General features: G+C 49.7%; 1 protein-coding gene across 1 annotated transcript; it reads right to left on the bottom strand.

Annotated features, from left to right (window-relative positions):
- Positions 1-8994: 8994 nt before the first annotated feature.
- Positions 8995-18299, bottom strand: TEX35 (testis expressed 35). Its single transcript, XM_066363835.1, has 9 exons — positions 18261-18299; positions 17386-17436; positions 16695-16763; positions 15494-15550; positions 14577-14636; positions 10840-10904; positions 10420-10612; positions 10041-10074; positions 8995-9107 (listed from the first exon to the last, which is right to left on the bottom strand). Exons 1-9 carry the CDS (start codon positions 18297-18299, stop codon positions 8995-8997), a joined length of 681 nt encoding a protein of 226 aa, XP_066219932.1.
- Positions 18300-20048: the final 1749 nt, after the last annotated feature.

Genomic DNA, 20048 nt, shown 5'->3' with positions numbered 1-20048 from the left:
TGTTCCACATGCTGGTTAATAAAGGTGTGAACCCACTTCATTGAGAGTTCCAAATACTGGATTTGGGGGGTGGCTTTTTGGAACCGGTCAGTCTATGGGAGACCACTGGTTTTCCTGTAGGCACAAGTCGGAGGTGGCCCGGCCTCCGACAGTATTTCAAAGACGAAGCCAGGTTGGGACCCAGGGTGTATATATACTCTTATACCATTTCTACGGGGCGATTTTTTTTGCAGCTTTTCCTTCTGGAGAGGTCAGCGAGCAGGCACTGATGGTGGCCCTGCGCCCTCTGCTGGTATGTCTTTATAATTGGCTTTTGCACAGTACTTTTGCATAGGTGCTCTTGTTTTTAACCTGCTTGGGCAAGGCTGGAAGTGAGATTTCCTGGTTTTATTCCAGGTATATTCATCATAAATATCAAGTGTGAAAATAATTCCTGGTGATAAAAGAGGGTGTCATGGTGGGCTCCCAGGCATTAATAATTTAGTTAAAGTGAGTTTTATTATGTGTTTTAACAATGTCTTTGGCCCGAGTGCTTAAGTGTCAGGTCAAAATAGCTTCTATTCCAGGTTCAGTGCTGCCACTCTGAAGCCAATGGGACATCTCACATGCTTTGGAGAGGCTAGGTCTGGTTGTGCCCAGGCGAGCGAGAGGCTTTCCTCTGAGGAAGAGGAGCAACCCTGTCCCCATCGGGTCTGGCCCCGAGCAGAGACTGGCACTGAGCTTCCACTGATCTACGGGAAACCCTGGCTTTCCCCCAGGGCCACAGAATTGGAAAGCCAAAGGCTTTATTATCTGCACCAGATCCTTTTCAGCATTTCTCCAGGATTGCCACAGCAGATACAGAGGAGCTCCTGGGTGTGGGGACAGCGGGCAGGGGAACCACCCATACATGTACAGAACCCAAGGCCAAACCAACCCAGACCATGGGCAGCCCCCATCCAGAGTGAGGCCCCCTATGTTCCATTGACACAGCAGAACGCACTGCTTCTCTGACTTCACTGGGCACGAGGGTCACCTGGGAAGTCTTGCTAAAATGCGGACTGTGGTTCAGCAGGTCTGGGGTGTAGCCTGAGACTCTGCATTTCCAACAAGCTCCTAGATAATGCTGCCGCCACGGCGGCTGCTGGTCTGGGGGTCCTGGTCTGGTGAGAAGCAAGAGCGTGGAGGGAATAGGTTCTGAACTCAGAAGGCTCAGGTTCAAGTGCCAACTCTGCCATTTATTCTGTGACCTTGGACGGATTACTTGTTACCTTCTCCCCCTCCCCGAGACTGTTTCATCCTATATAAAATAGGGGGAATGACAGTTTGACTGTCTTTTTAGAATGGAAGACAGAATGACTTCATAGGTGGTTGTGAGAATAAAGCGAAACAATGCAGGCTGACTTAGCACAGAGCCTGTGGTGCCACTATGTGGCAGATATCTTTATATTCCTGTGTCCTTTCAGGAAGTGTCTGTCTGTCCCCCGCCACACGTCTGTCACTGCCCTAGGCCCCAAGATAGAGCAGTGACAGAAACAAAACCCCCACTCTCAAGGAGCTCACGTTCTCATAGGAAAAGAGGGACAATGACAAGTGAAATATACTGTGTGTACATTGGTGATAAGGATGCCTAGAGAAAAGTAAGGGCAGAGGAAAGGTGATAAGGAATCCTGGGGGTGGGATACTGTTATTTGTGTAGAATAGTAGGGACAGTGTCACTGCAGAGGTCACGTGGAGAGCTGAGGAAATGGAAGGCAGCATTGTGAGGGAAAAGGCCCCCAGGCAAGAAGAGTTCACACCCAGTGTGGGTGGAGCCCAGAAAGTAAGGGGGGATAACGAGTGTGTGAGTAGTGGGTGGGGGGATGACAGTGGCAGGGCTGACCCTGTAGAGCAGGGGGTCACCAAACTTTTTACACAGGGGGCCAGTTCACTGTCCCTCAGACCGTTGGAGGGCTGCCACATACAGTGCTCCTCTCACTGACCACCAATGAAAGAGGTGCCCCTTCCAGAAGTGCGGGGGGGGGGGGGAATGGCCTCAGGGGGCCGCATGCAGCCCACAGGCCATAGTTTGGGGACGCCTGCTGTAGGGCCTTGCCATCCACTGACTTTGGCCCTTGCTCTGAGAGAAATGGGAAAACAATGGAAAGTTCTGCATAAGAATGACATGACCTGACTAACATGTTAATAGGAGGACTTTGACTTGTTGAGAATAGATAAATGGTAGGGGACTCCTACCATACTCCAGGGCCACTGCAATAACCCAGGAGAGGGGGATGCTTGTGGAAGTGTTGGGATGATACCTATTGAATCAGCATCACTCATGGCTATAAACATAGAGCCATTTTAATCATTTTTCCTGTTGTCCTTTTAGTGGGGTTAATTTGCCCCCTTCCTCTGGATGAAGCCTTGGACAGAGCATGATTTCCCTGGCCCTTCCCAAGAAGTAGAAAGATCTCAGGTGCTTCCCATCAGAAAATATTTTAGGAGATCTCAACTGATGGTGTCTCTCTTCTGAAAGATCCTTCTTGGGCCATTTATCTCTTCCTTTAAAAAAATTGCTCTTTATTATACAAATAATATATGTTCATTGTAGAAACATTAGAAGTGACAGATAAGCACAAAGAATGACAGGAAAATCTGTCCTAACCCTACTACACAGAGAACCACTGCTGCTGTTCTATGCATTGCTCTAAGTCAGGGGTGGTCAACCTTTTTATATCTACCGCCCACCTTTGTATCTTTGTTAGTAGTAAAATTTTCTAACCGCCCACTGGTTCCACAGTAATGGTGATTTATAAAGTAGGGAAGTAACTTTACTTTATAAAATTTATAAAGCAGAGTTACAGCAAGTTAAAGCATATAATAATAATTATTTACCAAGTACTTTATGTCGGATTTTTGCTAAGTTTGGCAGAATAAATCTTTATGAAACAACTTACTATAGTTAAATCTATCTTTTTATTTATACTTTGGTTGCTCTGCTACCACCCACCATAAAAACTGGAACGCCCACTAGTGGGCGGTAGGGACCAGGTTGACTACCACTGCTTTAAGTACTTTGCATTCTTACAGGCCACTCTACACACACACAAACACACATACACACACACGCACATGCCACATGCACACTTTCCCAGAGTGGGACTAGAGTCTGATACTGTTTCATAATTTGCATTTTTAAAATTTAACATTATATCATCAACATCTCTTGATGGCATTAAATATATTTCAACAAGATTTTATTCTTTTTTTTTTTTTTTTAACAGGGACAGAGAGAGAGTCAGAGAAAGGTATAGACAGGGACAGACAGACAGAACGGAGAGAGATAAGAAGCATCAATCATCAGTTTTTTGTTGGGACACCTTAGTTGTTCATTGATTGCTTTCTCATATGTGCCTTGACCGCGGGCCTTCAGCACACCGAGTAACCCCTTGCTCGAGCCAGTGACCTTGGGTCCAAGCTGGTGAGCTTTTTGCTCAAACCAGATGAGCCCACGCTCAAGCTGGTGACCTCAGGGTCTCGAACCTGGGTCCTCTGCATCCCAGTCCAACGCTCTATCCACTGCACCACTGCCTGGTCAGACAGATTTTATTCTTAATGACAGTCAAGCATTCAACTTTATGGGTGTGCCACAATTAATAGCCAGTTGGTGTCCATTCATGTTGTTCCTGACTTTTAAGTATATGTTATAAATGACTCGATGATGAACAGCCTTGTAGTGAAAACCTGGCAGCTATCTGGAATTCTTCCTCTCTTTTCAGGCACCTGGTGTGTCTCACCCAACTGCCCCCCTCAAATATTGTACTTGGCACACTCATACCAGAGCTGCTCATCTCCTCACAGACTCATCGCCCGTAAATAAAACAAAACAAAACAAAACCCTTTTTTGTTGCCACTCTTAAAAGCTGATGTCAATATTAAAAGTCTCAAATGGACAGAGCACCCCCCACCCTCTGAAATGCTGCCCCTTCTCCTGCTGGGGGCACTTCAGCACTTTCTGGGTCCTCTGCTGTGACAACCAGACCGAGGCTTTCACACACGCTATTTAATCTCAGCTCTGGAGCTTGAACTTGGCTTAGCTGGATTTTAATACAAAGAGACTTTCCAAAGGTCACCTGGATCACACCTATAGGAGAGTGAATCACCTTCGAAATACTGAAGGGGTAGAATAAAAAGGCAGGGGCCTCTGGAGCCAGTCGGAGTGCCCTCCCCCTCAGAAAGGTGGGTGGGTAGTCTGTTGTCATGGAAACAGGTGTACTCACACCTGTTGAGTCTGAGGGAGATTGGACTGGGGTCCCCTCTGGGGCAGTGGATGCCTGAGCCCATCCTCACTCATCGTCTGGGGCTGGCTGTGGCCTGTGACCCAGGAGAAGGGGGGCTGTTGCTGTGGTGGAGTGGATGGCCCAGCCCGGCCCACTTGACTGCTGCCAAGTGACTCACCCACGTGTTCCTCTGCTGACTGCTTGAGTCAGGGCCTGGGCTGCAGCACCGGTTATCCGCGGGTGGGCTGACATGGCCAGCTGCCCCGCACGCTGTGGGCATGGGACACTGAGGTTACAGGAGTGAGATGCTGTGTCACAGGGGACCCACTTTGTCCTCTCAAACGGCCAGTCCCAAGCCCCAGACCATATGTTTATTTTCCTATAGACACCTCCTTCCTTCTCTCAAAACAGCTCTGGGTCATTTGTTTATTTTTTAAAGGAAAGCCACATTCATTTCCTTGCACGCCTGGCTGTGACTGCAGTTAGTCACGGTGTCAGAAAGCTGACACTGGGAAGTGAAGGCCTCTTCATCTGGGAAAGGCAATTCTGACCTCATCATCACTCCGTCATGGCATTGAAAAAAAAAAAATACTGAACTCCTCTGCGTCTATTCTCATTTAACCCTCACAACCCCCTGTGAATTAGGTGTTATCATCCCCACGTTCCAGAAGAAAACACTGTGTCTCAGAGAGGTGAAGTGACTTACCTGTGGCCACACCACTGACCTGTATCCAGATCCAGCTGACCCTATGCTCCTGCCTCACCTCCTGCCCCTGGAAAGGGCCACCAGCCCCAGAGAGCCACAGACAGAGGGTGTGGAGAGCGCTGGGACCGGAGTCCCAGCACCTGGCTCAGGGTCCTGACTTTGCTTTCAATTGGCTGGGCAGCTGCAGGTACCTCACCGTGCCTCTCTGGGTCTCAGAGTCTCATTGTAAATTGCAGAGATTGGATCAGACAATCTCTGAGATTCCTTAGCTCAGCCTTGCTTGGTGACAACAAAAGCCGCCCTGCTTAAACAGAACCAGTCACAGCAGATCAGGAGTCCTGGCTGCTCACGCAGGGAAGGCTGGGCTAGCACCAGACCAGTGGCCCCTCTCTGGTACCACGGGGTCCTACTTCTCCCAGGTTCCCCGCATCATCTTCTGTCTCTGCAAACTGGTTTTCTTTTTCTATAGATCAGCTTTCTCTGCCTCTTTGGCCAGTGGTGGCAGATGTCTCTGTAGCTCCCAATTACAAGGCCTCAGTTCTGGGGGCCGGCTGAGTCTCAACAAATCCTGGTTCCGAATTCCCAGGGAAAGAAACCCAGTTGGGCGAGTTGGGCTGGATATCCACCTTGGTCTGTAGCACAAGGAAGTGGGGACCCAGGTGGGGATGACATTCTCCCCCCAAGAGTTTCTGTACACAGGACAGGAATAGCACCTTTGCTAGAAAAGACAAGGTTTAGCGTGCGGAGGACCCGGGTTCGATTCCCGGCCAGGGCACACAGGAGAAGTGCCCATTTGCTTCTCCACCCCTCCGCCGCGCTTTCCTCTCTGTCTCTCTCTTCCCCTCCCGCAGCCAAGGCTCCATTGGAGCAAAGATGGCCCGGGCGCTGGGGATGGCTCCTTGGCCTCTGCCTCAGGCGCTAGAGTGGCTCTGGTCGCAATATGGCGACGCCCAGGATGGGCAGAGCATCGCCCCCTGGTGGGCAGAGCATCACCCCTGGTGGGCGTGCCGGGTGGATCCCGGTCGGGCGCATGCGGGAGTCTGTCTGACTGTCTCTCCCCGTTTCCAGCTTCAGAAATGAAAAAAAAAAAAAAAAAAGAAAAGACAAGGTTGAGGAAAAGTCCATCCCCCTTGAGGGGGCAGAGACCTATAGAAAAAGCGCAGGCTCACTGGGCCATTCTCCGTGACACCTTTGATGGCTCTCAGGGAAGAGCTGCAGATGAGAGAAGGTGGTGTGAGTTGCTTAAGGGCAGAAAATACACAGATTTCACTCATTACCCTGCAAGGCTAACATTCCCTGTTTCTACCATGGGTACCACTTAGTCGTTCAAGTTTGATGTTTTCTGTCTCTCCCACGGCAAATGAGCTGCCAATCCCCATGCTGTCTTTATAACATTTCCAGTGTCCGTTCCTGGCCTCCCCAATTCCCTTGCACACCCTAATATGGGCTCTTAGCACCTGGATCCTGAACCACTTAGAATAGCTTCAGACCCACTTCTCTTGGCTCCACTCATTTCTTCTCAATGGAAAATCCACTGTGCACACCACTTCCGGGGACCTGGTCCTCAATCAATGCTTCCCACTCAAACTCCCTTTCTTGCTCAGAAGTCTTCTTTAGTGCCCACTACTTATGGGATCACAATCCAACTGTCCAAGACCTTGCCGTCTGATCTTAGACTTCTGATGTTTTCCCCACCATCCCTATCCGTAAACCTACATTCTAAGGTCCCCAAAGTGCCATCCACATCCTCATGCCCTTGCCTTGGCTCATCTCATTCTCTCACCTCCACGAAGCCACCTCCATCCCAGCTGGACCACCTTCTGCCTCTACACAACTCTTCAAGGACTCGATGACCAGGCCACTTGGCTGTTTAGAGAAGTTGCCCACCTCCACACTAGTTGCAGCCTGCTTATGTCTTTTCTGTCCACGCAGCTGGTCAGTTTCTAGAGGCAGGACTCTGCCGTCTTCACCTGCACCCTTCACATGGAGGTCACAGCCCTGCATTTGGCAATGCTCAGGAAATGTTTGCTGCCTCCCCTGGGCCATTCACACGTAGGCCCTCTCGACCCCCTCCAGGACCTGTGGCCTCAGCACTGTGGACATGCCTGCAAGGTCTCAGGGTGCCAGTAAGGGACTCCTTCCACTCGGGTCCCTCCAGGACCGAGCATGCTTGGGAGTGGGGGTGGTCCCAAGAAACTGCACCTGATCTGCATCCCAGGTCATGTCTGCAAATACACACATGCCTGGGACCTGTATTCAGATTGGCTCATGAGATGGGGGTGATGTGATGAGTGCTCATGAGACTTGATTTTGTGGCCATTGCCCCCAGTGGGTTCTCAAAGCAAAGCAGATGCCAGCTTCAAGCACTGAGACTAGGTCTTCAGGGAACCAGAGCTCCCAGGCTGAGCCAAAGACTGAGTCTTCTTTGTGCAAATGACTCTGCAGAGCTTGTCAGGCCCCGAGGACTGGTGGCAGTGGGCTCAGCCATCCCTGGCCCATGACCCTTCCCAAGCATCCCCGTGACCCAGCCCGACAACATCCAACCTGAAGGCAACAGGATAAGTGTGTGTGCTAAGGAGACAGGTCTGCCCGGCTTGCAAACAACTGTCACCTCTGTCCTTGGGAAAGGACCTTTGGGGAGCCACGGTGCGTCATCCCTGCTGACGCTGCCCATGGGCCAGCTCTGCCTGTGAGCTTGTACTTTCTCTGTAGGTCTCAATGTCACCTCTCCTGGAATGGAATAATACTTAGTCTTGTTTCTTCTGCTACATGTACTATAGCTGTTCTGTGTATAGAGCCTCTTGGGAGTGCCTCCCCAATGTGCACCCCCACTTCTTTGTGCCACAGAACCCCGTTATCAGACCAAGATGGGTATTTAATCCGACCCAGCCAATCAGATTTCCTTTCAGAATGAGTGTCCAAGACAGAGCAAGATGGAAGTCACCATGTCCTTTATGACGTCACCTTGGAAGTCACATACCATCGCTTCTGTCACCATGGCTAGCTCTCAGTCAAGGGGAGAGGATTTAGGCTCCTCTTGAAAGAGTAGCAGAGAATCTGTGGGCCTATCTGAAAACTACCAGAGCATAGAACTGAACAGTGACAAGTTCCCAAGTGTCTGGGGGTTTGGTAGTCAAGGGACAGTGTCTGGGGAGTCCCCTGCGACAGTCAGAATGACATCCCCTAAAGATGTCCAGGCTTTAGAACCTGTAACTACAGTTATGTCGCATGGCAAAGGGAAAGAAAGTTGGCTCACCAACTGACCTTAACAATAGGAGATTATCCGGCGTTACCAGGTGGGCCTGAAGCAATCACAAGGGTCCCTCAGAGTGGACACAGGGGGCAGAGGAGGCACCAGTGTCAGAGCAGCGCAGAACGAGAGACTTGGCTGGCAGCCGCGGCTGGCTTTGAGGATGGGCAAGAAGGGTGCAGCATCCTCTGGAAGCCGAAAGGTCAAGGACTCAGGTTCTCCGAGAGCCTCCCAAGGGAACGCCGACCGGCCAGTGCCTCGATTTCAGCCCAGAGAGCCCCGTGGAGAGCTGTCGCCAGCCATCAAGTGTGGAAATCTGTTACAGCCGCAGGGGGAATGCCCAGGCTGTACTGGCCTTCCCTTTTCTCTCCTCTGCCCCATTCCTGGGGTCATCACATGCTTATGTGAATTGTACTTATTTACATATGGTCCATATTTTTAACAGACATGTTTACCATATCCTTTAAGATGGTTAGCTCCTTAAGGGCAGGACCTATGTTTGCTTTTGGGTTGTTGTTTTTTTTTAAGTGTATATCTGAAGTCCCAACACATCATTCATTACCATGTAGCCATAAAGCACTTGATCAGTTATTTACTAGATTGTCTGAAAGTCAAAGCAGCCAACTTAGCAAAGAGATGAAGTGAGAAAGAGCTGGCATGAAATAAAATACAAAATACGCAACCCCATGACTCCTTCCTCCATCAAACTGGAGGAACCACACCTGTGGCACGCCAGCTCCCTGCAATCCTGTTCTCTCTGTAGCTTTCTTTACTCCCTTCAAGCTAGCAGCCAAGTCTCATCCTCGCCGAGGTAGACAGTCTGGGGCAGGACACAGGGTGCATCTGTGGGAGGTAACAGGCTCACCCCCATGTCGCCAAAGGCCTAAGGCCTCTGAAGGGATGTGTATCCCTTTGGTGAGGGAAAAGGGAAGAAATTGGCCAGAGGGTCAGGAGGGTGGACCCTCAGAGCCCAAAGGGATCAACGAGGACCATGTCCTGAGACCTCCTGTAGTCTAGACTCTGGGCCTGGGGGTTCCCCACATTGCCCCAAACTCTCAGGTCCCCGCCGCCCCAGCACACACACAATGCAGGAGCCAAGAACATGGATCAGACAGCTGGAGAGGGCTGTGGAGGTGTCTCCTGACCCAGGACCTTTGCAGAACAAAGTGGAGTGGAGGGAGACAGTGGGGAGGGAGGGATGACCCTCAGGATGACCAAGATAGAATTTCCCACCAATCTACCAGGAAGCAGGAAGAGGGGGTGGAGTCTGACATAGGCTGATTTAGAATAGGACACTCTTGGCAGACTCAAATTTGGAGACACGCCCTTTGGTTTTCAGTGGATTTTAATCCAGGTGGAGGGAGGCCTGGGGCAGGTGGTACAGAAGTGGGCAACAAGCCTTTTTGTGACGCTTGAGGAGTAGGGAGTAGATGAACCGGAGCTCAGGGCGGTTCCACGGTGGCACTAGGTTGGAAGGACATCCTCAATCGCATGGACGTTGAAGCACGGATACATCAGAATGTAGCTCCAGATGCCAAGGGTGAGAAGGGTGCCCAGGCCTAGAGTGGAAGTCTCCTGCTAGATGGGGAGGGAGGCAGGAACCAGAGGCAAGGTCAGGTGAGCGGCTGGCAAGCCACCCCCTCCTCCCCACCAGGGTCTTGAGGCTGGGCCAACCAAGTCCTCCCTCCTGGTGCCACACATTCTAAGCGGGAGGGGGCATGGTGGGGGCGGAGCCTGCGCAGGCACAGAGCCAATGCTGACGCACCTGAGCACACTGCCTTTGGGAGGACTGGGCACCCGACTGAGACCAGGCCCGTCTTGTTTAGCTCTACCTACCCCGAACTGTGGTTGTTCTTTAGGACACACAACAAACATTTCTCCCTCCCGTAGAGGACAGAAATGGAGCGAGAAAGATCATTTCTCTCTGGTCCACGATGGCCAGACTGCTGGGCACCTGGTCAGGTTTTGCTATAGGAAAGGACAGAACAATACAGTGGCACTTAAGGGCAGGCATGTTCAGGCTTGAGTCCTACTTGGTCATGATTTAGGAGTCTCCCAGGCTGAGAGGGCAAGACCCCAGAGAGGGCCTCAGGCTCTGGAGGCCTCCCGGGACCCGCAGCAGGGTGCCACCAGCCAGTCCCCTTACAGCCAGAGGTCCCAGAGCAAGGACGGCCCGCGGACCCGGGGTGCAGCTCCCGAGCGGGCAGGTGGGTCTCACTTACACAGCAGGTCCCACACTGATCATGGGCGTCCAGCATGCCCTTTCTAGGTTTCTGCAGTGCCGTGATCTGCTTGTGGACTGTGGGCAATGCTCCATCAGCCTCCTCCAGTTTCTTGCGCCGGAGCTGTGAGTCTGCGTCAGGCTTCCCCATCAGCTTGAGTTCCTGGTGCTCCTTGGGCCCTCTTCTAGGGGGACTGGTGAGTCAGGGGGGGGCAGAGTTGGGGAGACAATGTCCCACATGACAAGGTGATAACCAGAGCACAGGAGGCTGTGGAAGCCCTTGACTCTAAGCTATGGGGACCACAGAAACCAAGACAGCTCCTTGAAGGGCCTGAGAGTCCCCTGAACCCTGAGGACACAGAGCAAAGTGAAGGGGGGGGATTGTTTAGGGGTGAGGAGAAATGGGGCAGGGAATACTTACAGCTTGCTGTTCTTCTGCACATTTATTAAAACATCCATCTTCTCATCCATATCCTTTTGCATTTCCTTCAAGAGAGAATTCAAAGCTAGGATCTTGAAGGGCTTCTGAAGTCCCTTCCTCCTGCTTCTCTGCAAACCAGTCAGAGGTCACAGCTCAGCATCTCATGTCCTCAGAATCCTCACTGGCCTCGGGGGAGGTGGCCTACGGTTGCACCTGACATGGGCTGCCCCTGATGAGACTCAGCAACAGGCAGACTCATTATGGGCTTGTCCAAAGTCTTCGGTGAGTCAGAGGCCTGGAACTTGTTTTACGGGGACTCACACTTGGATGAAACCAACATCTGTCTGGGTTCAATGCCTATAAAATGACAGCACCAAGAAAGCAAATCGTGTGCCCCCCCCCCCAGACACTTTTGACGCCAGCGTTTTGACTCTGCCTTGCACCCGATTCCTGTATCTTTGTTTGCTCTTTTAGCCAATTCCTGGCAGACACGGTCAACACAAAATAAAACTGATAGTCACTCAAATGGCACCTCGCATATATTATCTGCTGAGAACAGAAAGAATAGTAAAATCTTGGCAAAGTTTAGGTCTATAAATTTGCCCTGGGAAAACTGGTCACAAAAGACATTACAAGATGGCAGACGTTATCGTAGACAATTATCTGTGATGGACAGTAACGAGGTTGGATCAAACATCATAAAATGTGAATTGAAAACAATTTGCTTCAAGGAAAATAGTTTGAATAAAAAATGAAAGTTTTGGAAACAGTTTACTGAACTGCGGTAAAAACTTGACCAAGAAATTATACTGTCTAGGGGGAGCTGATTTCAAAACATACCTTTCTTGAAAAGCATTTTCAAATGTTCATATCAATTCTGAATAAAATGTTTGTATTCATAGTAGAGTCAAAATATCCTTAAAGTCAAAATCACCCTTGGGTCCAAAATACCAGAGTCAAAACATTCCATATTCTTACAACTCTCCCCCCATCACTCCAAACTCCTCATGAGAGACCTTCTCAAGCTCTCTTCTAAATCAGTTCTATTTCCCAACTGCCCTTATCACTGTCACCCCTTTCGGCTAATCACACAGATGAAAACTTCGGTATTGTCATTGATGCTTGCCTCTCTCTCTCATTCTCCACATTGAATCCATCACCAAGAACGTTATTTTTCCTCCCAGGCATCTTTCAGATTCGCCCTTTCTTATCCTACACCTGGTCCAGCTTCCTTCACCTTTGGCTGGACGCAGCTTCCTGTCTGATATTTTCGCTCCGGACGAGCCAGCCCAGCTCCCCCCCCCACCCCCACCCCAGGCCACCTTGCAAATAGCTGCCGGCTCAGCTTTCTGAAATGCTGCCCCTAGCATGTTCTTTGATTGAGACTCTCCAGAGGCCCCTCGCTGCTTACACAGCCGAGTCCCAGACTGGCTGCCTGCCTTTCAGAAGCCTTCATTACCCACCGCCTCAGTGCCCCTTCCGTCTAATTTCTCCCAGTTCCCCCCAGTGATCCCTCTTCTGTGACTGATCTCCCCACTGGCCTCAGCACACTTCACATTCCTCCCGCCCCCACGCTGTGCGCAAGCTGTGCCCGCGCCCGAAATAGCCTCCTTTGTGCCTTTCTTGCCCTGTCCTTCCCGCTAAGGAAACACTATGTTTGCATATACTACAGAAACAGCACATGCCCTCTGCAGGAAGTCTGGATAATGCAGAGGAACAGAAAAGAGACAATTGTCATCACCTAGAAATAACAAAGATCCTTTGGGTATAACTTATTTCCAGTCTTTCTTTTATATGTTCATTTACCTATTTTTGTCCATTTAGTTCAGATCAGCCTGTATATATGAGTTGTAATTTGCTTTTTAAAAATTCTCATTATAAGTATTCTTTCTAAACACTGTCTCAAATCGTACTTAATTTTCATTGTATGGATATAGCATAATTTATTTGGCTATTTCTCTACTGTTAGAATTGTGGTTATTTCCACATTTTTGCTATTAAATGAATAGCATCCATCCATGCTGCCACTTGTGATAAATCTCAGAGGTTAAATTCTGAGAAGTAAAATTGTACCTAGAATTCAATTCCCTCTCAGTTTTGTACAAACTTGAACTCTGATCAGCAGTACAAGAGTATTCCTATCTTATCCTGTAATCGTCACAAATTAAAATTTTGCTGATTTGAATGTGACACTTACCTAGTTATTGTTTTCATTTGCATTTACTTGATTATTCATGAGGTCAAGATTTTTAATGCTTATTGCTTTTAATCTCTTCTGGGGACTGTCTGTTCCTACCCTCTTCTCATTTTTCCATCTGGTTCTTACTGAGTTGTACAAGCTGTATGTGTTCCAGATAAATGACCTTTTGTCTATACCTATCATTTTTGTGAAAAATTTTTTTTCTCCAAAACCGCCATTTGCTTTTTACTTGTTTATGGTGCTTTTCTGTTATAATTTCAAAAACTTCTATATTTTCTTTCTTCCATTGTACTTATGCTTAGAACACCTGATTAAATACTCACATGCACTTTCTTCTTATTGGTTTTTAGTATTTAAATTCACTTGGTAGACTATTTCCATTTACAGAGTTAAAATTAGTTTTTTCTTCATATATTTGAGCAATGTTAATATTATTATATAATCCTTTCCTTCCTGCTGACCTTTAAAAAAAAAATCATCTCTATCGTGTGTTAAATTGTACAGAGTGTGGGGAGCTTTAAAAACTACTGACCCTGGACCTCCTCCCCAGAGGTTCTGATGTAATTGTTGTGGGGTGCGGCCGGGCTGTAAGGGGCAGGTCAGAGCTGCAGGTCAAGCGATTCCTGGGCAGCCACGGTGAGTAGCTCCTGCAGGAGGGTTGAGGGCTCGTTCTCATCCATGAGCAAGCAGCACAGTCCCTGGGAAGTTTAAGCAACTGTGCCCCACGCTGTCCATCTGGGCCCAGCCTGGGCAGGTGAATTTTAGCAGTCCTCACTAGGGATTCAGTGCGCGCCTGGCAGAGAGGCTGTGATGGGGTTAGCTATGCTGGTTACCCCTGGGCTGTGATTACTGTGACTTTATTATGCATTTTAATATCTAGTAAGGGTAGTTACAACTCTTGAACATGTATAGAGATCCGCTTTTGCCTATTATGCTTCCACTACAGTAGTTCTCAAACTCCCACCTGGAGAACGTGAAGAAATTCCAAGGTTGCACGTTCCGTCTAAATAGGACCTGGCTCTGTTTTCTTTATTTTATTGGGGATTCTGAAGCATACCAGAGCCTGTGGACCACAATTCTAGAATCTAGATCAGTGGTTTCAACCACTAGTTTGCCAGAAATTTTGTGCCGGTCTGTGAAAGGGTTAGCCACTCTGATGTTGTATGAATCCTCATACAACTCTTTCATGAACCAGCACTGGTTCATTGACTGGTGGTTGAAAAATACTGATCTAGATAATCCTCTTAGTGATGGTTGAATTAAAAAATAATCCTATTGGGCTTTTGGTTAGATTTGCATTAAGATTCTAGTGTAGCCTTCCAGGCTTACTTTAAGACAGTCTCTATAAGGACTTTTCTAGTTACTCTACCCACATTTATTCTCTAAACTCAGAAATAAAACTGACATCTAGTTATCATTCCTCTTATTACTTACATGTTAATTCTCTCTTGCAATCAAGTTTGGGGCGAGGTCTGCTATCTCCCACCACAAACCCTGGATGGTACTGGCCCCTGGAAAGTGCTCAGTAAATGCTTACCTTCATAACCTCCACGAATTCCTGGAGTTTATCAAAATCCTTGTCCATTACATCTTTTATCTAACAAGGAAGAAAGGCGCAGAGCATGTTACTGACTGTGGAGTCACCTTTTGGGCATTTTGAGCAAAGGGCTGTAGCGCCCTGGTGAATGGAGCTCAGAGAATGGAGCAATGGTGGCCCAGGGCAGCAATGAAGTGACTAGAGTACAGGTACCATTGAGTCACTGCCACTGGCAGTCCTGGCACAACTTAGATCTGGCTGCTGCCAGGCTTCCATGTGGAGATTAGACCACAACTTCAATAGAACCTTCTTGTTTGAGCAGTCCCTTTTCTTGTGAGGATGCAGTGGTCGGCAAACTCATTAGTCAGCAGAGCCAAATATCAACAGTACGACGATTGAAATTTCTTTTGAGAGCTAAATTTTTTAAACTTAAACTATATAGGTAGGTACATTGTTATTAACTTAACTAGGGTACTCCTAAGCTGGCCAAAGAGCCGCACTCAAGGGGCCAAAGAGCCGCGGTTTGCTGACCAGGGATCTAGGTGGTTCCATCAAACAGACAAGAAGAGGGGTCTTACTCTGCAGCGTGCTCAGGGAGGTGAGTAGGGAGAACTGAATCGGTCCCTGACTGCCCCTGAATCCCAATCAGCCCCTCTCTGTCACTAAAGTTCTATCTCCCCAACCTTATCCAAAAGATACCTTAGAGACTCCTTCTCATTCAAACGTTGGGGGTAAGCATCAAACAAGCAACAGGTATCCTGAGTTGCCTTGCCCACCACTGAAATGCTCATCGGGCTGAGTTCGTTGGATTACTTTTCCATGCAGTTCCTGACTGCAGTCACTGCTCAAAGTCAGGCTCCGCCCTTTCCTGGAAGCTGCCTTTCACCTCCAAGTTCTGAAAAGTCTCATCCTGTTACCTGTTTTATCTCCTCCATTTTTTCCTTGAGCTCTTCCCTCACCTCCCTGAGTTCATTCTGAGGAAATAAAATAGGGAAGAGAAGGGGTAAAGAAATGTCTTGGAGCAAAGGGAAGGTCCCAGGGCGTGGACAGGGGAGGGACAGGGAGACACTTCCCATTAGGGAGGAAAGAAAGGATGCTATCAAGAAAACAGGACAGGGGGACATCCAGATGTCATGTGCCTCTGATAATTCTATTATGTGACCACCCAAAATGCACAGACAACTCAAATTGAGGGTTATTCTACAAAATGAATAATCTATGATCTTCAGAAATGTCAGCATCCCAAGAGACAAAGGTTGAAGAACTGTCCCAATGATAGGAGGCTAAAGAGCCATGGAACCTGGACGTGACATGTGATCCTAGATTGGGTCCCAGGCAAAAAAAAAAAAAAAAAAAAAAGCTGTTTTTTTTATGAATGACGTTTTGGGATAATTGTTGAGATTAGAATAAAGGCTGTAGATGAGTATTGTGTCAATGTCCATTTCCTGATTTTGATAATTTTACTGTGGCTATGTAAGAGTGTTCTTGTTTTTAGGAAATTTACACTGAAATTTGAGAGAAACGTACTCTCAAATGGTGCCAGAAACATATATTTTGTGTGTCAATATACATACATACATATATAGACATATTATATATATATTTGAAAGAGAGGAATAAAATGCCAACTTTTAGGGAATCATTGTGAAGGGTAAACTAGAATTCATTGTGCCATCTTTTAAGTATTCATTTATTTATTTTTAGAGAGAAAGAAGAAGGGAGTGGGAAAGAGAGGAGGGAGAAAAAGAAAGAAAGAGAAAGAGAGAGAGAGAGAGAGAGAGAAGCCGATTTGTTCCATTTAGTTGTGCATTCATTGGTTGCTTCCTGTATGTGCCCTGACTGGGGATCAAACCTGCAACCGTGGAGTATCAGGATGACACTCTCACCAACTGAGCAACCTGGCCAGGGCCATTGTGCCATTTTTAAAAACTTTTCTGTAAGTCTGAAGTTATTTCAAAAGAAAGAGTTAAAAGAAACAAAAAGAATTGGAAGGAAAGAGGTCGCAGGGCCCAGAGCACGGCCACAGATGCCCGTTTATCCACCGCGGGGCTTGTTCGCTGCCCCCTCCCCTCTTCACCAGGCTGATCCCGCCCCTGCTGCCACTGTTCGCATACCTACCTTTATCTCCCGTGTCCCTCCTGGTTTGGTGAATGGCCCTTCTGGTTTAATTCCTTTGTAGTCATATGTCTGTTGATTGAAACCAGAAACACAGAGTGCTAGAAATCGCAGGTGTGGGGCAGAAAAGACAGGAGAGGTCACCCCATGTTTCTGGTCCTCCCTCCAGGCCGGGCAAAGGACAGGTGAGAGCTGATGGCCCCACCTGCACAGCGGTGTCCTCCTTCCCTCAACTCTCTCTGAGCTCACCTACTCCACTCCCCTCCTGGGCCTCAGCCCTCCACCCCACCCGCCAGACAGCCAAGCTCACTCCTGCCTCAGAGCCTCTGCACGGCTGCCTCCTCTTCCACAGAGCTCCTCCTCTGTCTCTGAGTGGCTGGGGTCCCATCCTTCAGCTCTTGGCTCAGCTGAGGTCTTTCCTGACCCCCAAGCCTCCAGCAGCCTCCTGGTCAGGCCTCCCTATCTGAATTCTCTGCATGGCAGGTACGCTACTGAACTTCTCGTTTATGCATTTATCTGGTCAGTTACTCGTGTGACTGTCTATAAGAGCAGAGAACTTGTCTATCTCTCAATGTACCCCCAGCACCTGGGACAGGTCTTGGCCACCAGCGACAGCGAATGACCCCTGATGCCAAGTCACCTCCCCACGGGTCTCAGGCCTGGCCATTGGCATAGCCTCAAAGGAGCTTCTTACTTTGATAGGTTCTGGCTTCAGTTCCAGGCAAACTGCCTTGTAGTTCTTGCTCTGCGGAGAGAGGTGGGCGGGACTCAGCTTGCCAGGCATTGGGGCTGGGAGGTTAAACCCCAGCCCCTGCAGGAGGCTAACCCTGGCCCCTGCAGAAGGACAACCCCTGGTCCCTGCAGGATGACAACACTGGCCCCTACAGGAAGACAACCCCCGGCCCCTGCTGCAGAACACCCCCCGGCCCTGCCTGTCCAATTGTGCTGGTGCTCAGGCCCACATATCCCCCAGCACCCGATTCAAGACAACTCAGATGTTGGCATGCCACTCACTCCCAATCTCTTATGAGCGTACACTTGTCCAGGTGGAGGCAGCCCCCCCACCCCCACCGCTGGGGGTGCCTGGGCGGGGAAGCATGTTCAGGTAACTTTAAGGAAGCCATATAAGGACTATTGCAGGAGCACAGACCCAGGTTCTAATCTCAGCAGTCCTCCCTGCTGGCTGTGTCAACCTGAGCAAGTTACTTAGTCTCTCTGGCCTCTGTTTCCTAGTCTGTAAAGTGGGATGATAATGATGCTCATATGATGTTACTGTACACCTTGGACATGCCCACTGGATGCGGGCCTGGCGTGGGGTCACACTCCGGGGGTGGTGGAGTGGGTTCGGTACTGTGTTCCTTGGCACTCCAGAGAGAGTCAGCTTAGCCTTCTTCCCTTCCCACCCCAAGGCCAGTGATCAAGGCCTCCTTCCAGGCTCAGAGGCCACTTCATGCTCAGACAGAGAAAGAAGAGCCAAAGGCTCTCCAGGCAGTCTCTGTCCCCGCCCCGCCCCACATCTCTACTTGGTGGGGGCTCAGGGGCGCCACACCGTCCAGCGGTCCCCCTTACCAGGTTAGCTTTCTTCAGTTCCGCCCTCTTGGCCGACATGGCGGAGGAGGCCAGAGTGTTCTTTTCCCAACCTCCCCACGATGGGCTGTGACCAGGCCACTGTCCTGTACAGGCCAAGGGGAGGGCAGGATGACCACCTCTCTCTGTGTGGAACAGCTGAGGTCACAATGCCTAGGAGCCACATGCCAGCCTGGAGTGTCACCACAGCTCTGAGTCTGGGGGGCCTTGGCCACCAAGATGAGAAACTCGGGTCGGGTCCAAAGCCACAGGGTCAGCCTGCTGCGTGCAGAAAGGGTCCTGCAAAGTCTACCCTGAGAAACTACGTCTGTCATGGCAGAAGCACAAGCTGCCCCCCAGGAGAAGCAGGAACTGCTGGCCCCTCCCCCAGCAGGACCCTGTGCTGAGCAGAGTAGGAGGAGGGGCCTGTGGAACAACTGCCTTCCCTGAGCCCATGCCCAGCCCCCTCCGCCCTGCTTTCCTGACGCAGAGGGAGCCTTCCTCAGGCTGCAGGCTGTCATGGGTTGAGGAGTCTCCTGGCTCAAGGTGCATGCACTGTGCTAACCTGGGTCCTCCTGTACTGCAGGGGGCCCCGGGGGGCACCAGTCTCGGCAGGATGACTTCTGGTTCCCTGCTCTGACTTCACCGCTGGCCCTGTCCCCTTGTCTCCCCGCCTTCCTGTCTCCTCTCCTGCTTCTGATCTCCTGGAAGAGGGCCCTGGCCAGATGCCATGCGTGGGCAATGCTGACAGTGAGAAGCCTCTGGGGGTAGGGGTGGGGGAGAAGCTAAAGAAAAAGGCCATTCTGAGAGCAGCTGTCATTTGTGCTTAATAAAGAGCCCACGGAAGGTGGCCTCCCACAGGACCTGAGACCACTCAGGATCTGGGTTAGAGACTAATTCTCTTTTTCCTTATTCCTGAATAGCCCACTTCCCCCTTCCTTCTCACTTCAACTGCTAGTTGCCACCAAAGAGGCCACCTGGGAGACTGAGGACAGACGACAGCACAGGTGGACAGGGACCCATGCAAGCGCATGTGACATACTTGCCCGCACCCCATAATGACTCCCCACACCCTTCCCTGCTCCACTCCAACCCTGCGTGCGCTAGGAATTCCTGGGGGGCCACCTCAGCCTTTCTGATGCATGTCCTAGGGCAGGGGTCCCCAAACTATGGCCCGTGGGCCCGCATGCGGCCCCCTGAGGCCATTTATCTGGCCCCCACTGCACTTCCGGAAGGGGCACCTCTTTCATTGGTGGTCAGTGAGAGGAGCACATTGACCATCTCATTAGCCAAAAGCAGGCCCATAGTTCCATTAAATTTACTTGTTCTTTATTTTAAATAACGTATTTGTTCCTGTTTTGTTTTTTTACTTTAAAATAAGATATGTGCAGTGTGCACAGGAATTTGCTCATAGTTTTTTTATAGTCCAGCCCTCCAATGGTCTGAGGGACAGTGAACTGGCCCCCTGTGTAAAAGTTTGGGGACCCCTGTCCTAGGGGGTTACTTCATAGTCCCCAACCCGGTGACAGCCCTTGATCTGACTCTGTCACAACCAAAAACAGAATGTGACTGTCACTCTGTTCCGAGTTTAGGGGGCAGGGAGTGGTGGTGAGCTTCCCAGACCCCCCCCCTCCCCATGCAGGTTTCTAAAATCCCTGCAGGTCCAAGCACTAAACGACAGGGAAAATGACTCCTCTGGACAGTTACCAACCCCGTGAGAATGGGCACCAGCTCCTCTTCTCCTGGCAGAGCGCCCCGGGGCCCCGCCATGTGACCTTCACTTGTCTGAGC

This window comes from Saccopteryx leptura, chromosome 2 (assembly GCF_036850995.1).
Source record: "Saccopteryx leptura isolate mSacLep1 chromosome 2, mSacLep1_pri_phased_curated, whole genome shotgun sequence".
In the NCBI taxonomy this organism is placed as follows: Eukaryota; Metazoa; Chordata; class Mammalia; order Chiroptera; family Emballonuridae; genus Saccopteryx; species Saccopteryx leptura.
This window is presented reverse-complemented; position numbering and strand designations above follow the sequence as displayed.

Excerpts from the sequence above, each read along its gene's own strand:
- TEX35 (XM_066363835.1), bottom strand. The coding sequence starts at position 18,299 with ATGTCGGCCAAGAGGGCGGAACTGAAGAAAGCTAACCTG. Across the intron at positions 15,551-16,694 it reads GAGGGACACGGGAGATAAAG|AATGAACTCAGGGAGGTGAG; the intron begins GTAGGTATGCGA and ends TTATTTCCTCAG. Across the intron at positions 9,108-10,040 it reads TGTCCTAAAGAACAACCACA|GGATACACATCCCTTCAGAG; the intron begins GTTCGGGGTAGG and ends CCCTCACCAAAG.